At 32.6% G+C, this 7,500-nt stretch overlaps 1 protein-coding gene across 1 annotated transcript in view; it reads left to right on the top strand.

Moving 5' to 3' along the window:
- The window catches only part of LOC136832859 (dynein axonemal heavy chain 5-like), a 401,416-nt gene that overhangs the window by 224,593 nt on the left and 169,323 nt on the right, over window positions 1–7,500 (top strand). Inside the window, 1 exon segment of the mRNA XM_067094521.1 lies at window positions 3,366–3,551. Coding sequence (XP_066950622.1) covers window positions 3,366–3,551 — 186 coding nt within the window.

Below are 7,500 nucleotides of genomic sequence, written 5' to 3'. Positions count from 1 at the left end.
TATATATATATATATATATATATATATAAATTTCTGACTCAGATCAGGGTCGAACCCAGGTCTTTCGATTGAAAGGCAAGGGCGCTGCCCACTAGGCCATACAAGTCATAAAAGAAGTTGGAACCTGAGGGCACCTGCACCCATGGAATTATCTGGGTAAGCTAACTGCTTGGCCAAGCTAACTCCTTTCAATTGAAAGACCTGGGTTCGATCTCGATGTGAGTCAGAAATTTATTTCTGTTCCACGCGTGATTGTGTGTTGATTATTTCTATCTTATTCACTCAGAAGGGATAATTCAAATGCAATGCTGTCAATTGGGTTATTGCTGAGTCGGGACGTTGGGGAAACACGCTAGTATGCCAGCAGTTAGTTTTCCCAGGTAATTCCTTGTGTGCAGTTGCCCTCAGGTTCCAACTTCTTTCATGACTTGTATGGCCTAGTGGGCAGTGCCCTTGCCTTTCAATTGAAAGACCTGGGTTCGATCCTGATGTGAATTAGAAATTTTTTCCTGTTCCACATCCACATGTGATTGTGTGTTTATATATATATATATATATATATATATATATATATATATATATATATATATATATATATATATATATATATATATATATATATATATTATATATAAATATTCTGCTGTTCACCCTCTATGCATTTTTGTTGTTGAGAAAATACACGAACCACGACAGGAAGACGTCTTTGTCCGAGCAGGGTAGGCTGGGCATTTTGAAAAAATAACGTCCATAGCAGGAATAGGTAGAATTAGGGGCCTAACCCACAGGGAGGGTTTTAACACAGTAACCTCTAATAATGGTGGACTTAAGCTTCTTTTCCTTCATCCTATGCATTTGGTGATGTCTCAGATTTGCCTGGGGCATAGGGTATGGACGCTACCAACCGCCTTGTTTTGACCGAAGAAGGTCAGAGAGAAATTCGCCAGTGTGCGAGAGACACGTGTCGTGTGTACGACCTTCTTGTACTTGCCCTTTGACTGTTTTCCTTGCTATTAATGAATTGGGAAGATGGCCGGTTTCAACCTTCGTCCACGGTAGGTCTGAAAAGTGCCAAAGTTTTGCCGATTCGCTAGTATCTCTGTCTGTATTTCCATTCCTTTGTTTTCCCTCTTCTCCACCATCTACAATAACCCAGGTATCCTATTTACCTTTATGAAGTCTAGATTAAGAATAATTTATATTGCTTAATGACTCAACTATTCCCGTGAAGTAACTAGGAATTAGGGAAGGTTAAATAATTAATTTTCAGCATTTAGGCAGCCTTGTGTCTTGATCGCATTGTTCGGAAGAGAAATAGCCTTTTACCAGTGCTAAATGGCGCAAGATAATCCGTTGTGTTAAAACCTTACTCAAGCAGAGGGAAAATTGACTGCGTCCGAAGTTGGGCAATTGTTCAAGTAATTTCCTAGATAACTACATAATCATCTGTGTTTGAGGTTAAATTTTAGCTTTAAATGACAGGTTACGTGTGTTCTTGGCACTCAGGGCCTCATAAATTACGTTAATCAAGTGATAAACTCATCAGCCAAGCACCACACGCAACAATATATATATATATATATATATATATATATATATATATATATATATATATATATATATATATATATATATATATATATATATATATATATATATATATATATATATATATATATATATATCGAAGAGAACATTATTGCAGCGCTATGGGGTGTTTTATATAAAGTGACTGAACTGGTTATCTTAATTAAATTTAAAGCTGAACAGGAAAGAGATTCATTGTTGTCATTTTTAGATGTAGAAGTCAATAGACTTCTACATCAAATTCAATGCATATCGAAAGCCTACAAATAAATATATCTGCTGTGTTCCTTATTACTCAGAGTGCCACAGTTAAGTTAGATTATTCGTCTTTACTTCGGCGTCCTTGAGAACCTTAAGAATTTAGATTCCTGAGATTTTAGATGAAGAGATAGACAAAATTTGTGGAATTGGTGTAAAACTTCAGTATCCAAAGATATTTACGGACAAGGCCTTGAACAATGCCAGTGAAACATTTGATTCAAATAGGGTAAGAGAACCTTTTACATGTAATATGTTGGTTTTATTTTACCACAGGAATTCTTATGGGTTACCTAAATTGCTAAGATACTTTGATGTCAATTTAGTTTTTAAAAGATCAAATGTGGTAAGTGAATTGTTCATAGAAACTTCTCATTGTTACCTACATGTTATCTCTTAACCATTCAATGCCTCTTATCAGTTTCAAATTGGTCAAATTGAAAAGGAGTTGTTTACTAGATTAAGTCAATATAAATCCCCTCCTGCCCTTCTTGTTCATGTTATCCACGTAGGTCATTGTATTGACTGGACCAAGGCAGAAGAAATTATATTTTGTAATGATTATATTAGTAGGAATATAATTTAATCTGCATTGATAAAGACGTATTCCAGAAAAAAAAATCTGAACCCTGATAAGTACAAATTAGACAAGCTTATTATTTATGAAATAGTGAAGAATTTTAACATTATCATTTAATTTTTTCCTGACTATTAGCGTCTTTATCACTTGTCATTGTTACTTTTATGGATGTTATCTTTTTTGTAGATTAATTTTATTATTAATATAATCGGTATTCGCATTTGTGACACTAGCTCTTTTTATATGCTGGTTGACAAGAAGTTAGCTTGTTATCATTCATTTCTGGATACAATGCTGTCAGTAGGCAATTCCTTTGCTGTTCAGTTTTTTTATTCATAAACTTATTTTTCTAACTTCGTAAATATGTACCTTTGTACGGATGGTAGTCAGCAGGGAAAGCCTTAGTATGTAATGTTGTCATACATCGTGAATAGCATTCTTAGTCTCAGTTTAGCACATTTGTCTGGAAAACGGTGCCATTGCATATATTTGAAATGTAAATTTCCAGAATAATCTGCCGAAATCATCTCTGTAGTCATCTTCTCTACAGATAATAATTGCAAAGTTTTATCAAATAGATTTTTCACGGCTGAATAGCACAGATGACTAGTTATTCATTTTGCATATATTAGCAAAAACAAACTCATCACTTCCTGCTAAAGTTTCCAGTGGTTCAATGCAAGATATTTCTTATCTTTATGGAAACAGTTTTATATACTCCTGCCTATGACCTGCAGCTAAAAGCGAAGTGAATTGACTGATATTTTTAAAATCTACCTAATTTACCCCAAAGTAATTGGCAAGGGATTAATAATGATGGATTCTTTCTTTCAAATAATGTCATTACCATGTTACGAAATTTTTATCGACGCCTACAAAAGGAATATGTCAGTATTTCACAATATATGCTTACATGGTCCTATTTTTTTCTGTATTGCAGGTCTACATGAGTTCATCAGGTTTGGATTGGCAACCAATTCTACAGACTTGGCTAAGGTCCCGTCCACACTATGAACAGCCTGTCATATGCGATCTCTTTGCTAGCCATTTTCTAGCGATGTTTACATGGGTTAAGCAGAATCTTCACCTGGTTCTTCCAATTCTACAGATCAATGTTATTTCACAGGTAAGCATAGGAGGTATTATTCTTTTTTATTTCATTTTTTTTAAACCTGGTCCTCCACTTTCAATAAAAAAAGTGCAATACCTTTGAACCTTCTTCGCATAAGCCATTAGGGATGATGTTGCTGTAGAAGCAACTGACAGACTGGTATGATCAGGAATGGGTGCAAACTTTTATGGCGAATAGAAGTGAGCTCTGCATAAAAATAAGCACTCCTGACAAATATGCCTTTAAATTTACCACTATATCTTTTTGATGAATCCTGTATTTCACCATAATTTATTGTTTACGCTGAATTAATGTTAAATTTTGAAAAGTCAATGCAAGAATAACAATATCAAGCTCTAAATATTCTAACTTAGATATTTGCAGTCACGCAAGTTTCAAACCTCGATGTTGCCAACTCTTCAAGTAGTCGTTCTTTTATTTTGTCAAGTTGTGTTCTTAAATGAGTTTCTTTATTGCACTTCAGTCGTACTTTCTTTCATCATGGTGATCAAAGAAAATCTTACGTGATTACAATGCAACCTTAAAAGTCATGTTTGCCTATCTCACTGATGTATTCTCCAAATGCCAAAGTCTATTAATTGCCAATGAGAACATTTTAGACAATTGTTGAAGATATAAGGCAGTGTTTGTGCACATTGTTACAATAACTGGTAAGAACTGATTTCCTAGACATAAGGCTTAAAATAAAATGTTACCTTCTTGCAAGTCCACTGTACAATTACTAAGAAAACTTGAATCAACCAACTCAAATGCAGCATACTAAAAATAAATAGAATAAAAGATGCTTTTATCTGATATACTTGGCAGATGACTAATTTTTTCTGCTTAATTTTAAATTGTTTTGTTAGTTCTTTTCAACAGCACCTTTGATTCTTTGACAGAATTAGGGGACAAATATTCATGGTTAAAACATTGTTTGCAGGATGCCATTATGTCGCACATCTAATGAATAGAACAATAATAATCGGAGTTCATGATGTGTGCTCCTGGTGTCTTTATCTATTCCGGTAAATTGAGAGGAAGTGTTTTTGCATCACCTTCTTACATACTGTACAGTACATATGTAACCCATTCTGTCAGTCAGTGCTAGCTTATTATTTTACGAACGAACACTTTCCTCAACTGTATGAAAACGCTTAACCAAAATCTCTGCGAAGGAAAGAAAACAGTTGCTCACTATCTTTTTATGATTAATTTTTACAGATGAACAATGAAGAAATATTAAGGTATTATTATTATTATGAAAAGGCTTAAATACGATGTGTTTTCTAATTACGAGTTCATGCAGACGCCCTCATACATGCCCTGCGGCTAGAAAGCTATGACGTGAAGTTTGCAAGATCATGATCATTATTGTATTTACTGCAAAAATAATGCCTGCAATTATTCAGATTGGAGTACACATCTGTGATACACCTGAATAATGTTCATTCTCTTGTTTTGAACCATGCGAACTCCACACAACGTTGACTTAGTTATTCTAAATAAAAAAAAAACGTCAACCTAGCAAAAAAATAATATATTTTTGTGGTTACCACTCAGGGTGAAATATGCGGAACCGAATTTCACAGCTAATCAACTGAAACCTTTGAAACAGGTATTTCTTTTCAATTTTGAACGGTTGAAGAAATCTCAGCGGCTTCTGCAGGTAACGCGTCCCTCATCTACTAGGTTTGAAGTCGTTGTGTAAGTGTTGTGTGCGTTGTCCCCTTGCATCCTGGGATCACTGATCCGATGAATTTTTCGAAGTGCTACATGAGATTCTTCATTCATGTCTTGTGAATTTTAGTGATTAAATCTATGGAGCCAAAATTCAGGATTGCAGATCTAGACACATTTTTGAAATTCGTAGACCTGCTAGCCTTAAAACTGAGGAGGTACAGCATACGAAGGAAAATGCCACTTCGCCAAAGGATTTACTGGCAATTTACAGAATAGCCATTCAGCAAATACAGTGTAGGTGTTATACTCCTTATCACCGTGAGAACACATTTCAGTATCTCTTTGAAAGGAAACTGACAGATATGGTAACTTCTGGCAGGCCCTTAGTCTCCTGGAAGGACAGCTGCCATTGTATGACGAAGCAGGAGAAGGGATCCTTCCACTACGCCGCCATTATCGAGCCTCCACTTGGGGAGGAGAAAGAGTGGCTCCTATGCAAACGGCCACAGATACCAACATGACCGCTACTCCCTCAGAAACGCCTCGATCCGGTCCGGAAGACGATGATGACCCACCGGTGCTGGTCCAGTTTTTCATCATAAATTTGCAGGGCTCCGTCAAAATTTTTAATTAAAACCGCACGAACTTAACCCAATTTAATCATTAATCGACTCAGTAAACAAACGAACATTAGTAATTGCTAAGACCTAACTGCATGTTTATAAACGATTGCCTTGTCATGATATTATGTTCAGCATTTTGTAAAGCGAGTGCAAATGCACCAGCAGTATATTAACAAATCTCATTAAGTCGTTTCGCAGTAAGTATAAATAAATATATATATATATATATATATATATATATATATATATATATATATATATATATATATATATATATATATATATATATATATATATATATATATATATATATATATATATATATATATATATATATATATATATATATATATATATATATATATATATATATATATATGTATGTGTGTGTGTGTGTGTGTGTGTGTGTGTGTGTGTAGAATCTACTAGTCACTTTTTGCAGATACATATGTAACTGTAACAGCCACAATGCCCTCTTAACTTCTCGAATTCTTCGCACTTTTTGGACACGCTTGTGACTACAAAGCCTTGAGATCCAAGTGCAAGACATTGAAGTGGCTCAGATGTCCGGTCGCGGGAAACGAACCCGTGTCACCATAATCACAAGGAGATCACGTTGCCGTCGGGTTCGCACCCTGCAACCAGACATCACAACCACTTAAATTTCTTGCACTTGGATCTCAAGGCTTTGCAGTGAAACGTATCCAAAAGCATAAAAAGAATTTGAAATTAAGAAGGGCATTAAAAATTAAATTATATATTATATATATATATATATATATATATATATATATATATATATATATATATATACATACATATATATATATATATATATATATATATATATATATATATATATATATATATATATATATATATATATATATATATATATATATATATATATATATATATATATATATATATATATATATATATATATATATATATATATATATATATATATATATATATATATATATATATATATTGTATTGCTGAAATCTGACATAAGATACGGAGGATAGAAATAGTACATTTACTTGTCTCTATTAAACCTATAAATATTCACCACTGTAAGAAGTGGCAAGGGACGACAACTGGCTGGTTATATGTCTGCTGTAAACAACGGGAGAGTAATAATTGTGGTCGTAATATAAATGACGCTCTTTTGGGGATTTCGTGATAAATGGCTAAGAATTTGCGGAGTTATCTTCCGCTTGATTTGACCGGTGATGCATCCACGTCATCCGTATACAGTTATACAGTTATGAATACCAGGAGTTTTTTTCCCTGTCCACATTTTGTATGGTCTTAATCATAATGTGTGCTAACTAGTTTGAAGTGGAGCTTAGTAGCATATATATATATATATATATATATATATATATATATATATATATATATATATATATATATATATATATATATATATATATATATATATATATATATATATATATATATATATATATATATATATATATATATACATACATAGATATATATATATATATATATATATATATATATATATATATATATATATATATATATATATATATATATATATATATATATATATATATATATATATATATATATATATATATATATATATATATATATATATATATATATATATATATATATAT

This window comes from Macrobrachium rosenbergii, chromosome 50 (assembly GCF_040412425.1).
Source record: "Macrobrachium rosenbergii isolate ZJJX-2024 chromosome 50, ASM4041242v1, whole genome shotgun sequence".
Taxonomy (NCBI): Eukaryota; Metazoa; Arthropoda; class Malacostraca; order Decapoda; family Palaemonidae; genus Macrobrachium; species Macrobrachium rosenbergii.
Note: the sequence above shows the minus strand (reverse complement) of the source record. Positions and strands in the feature narration are given on the sequence as shown.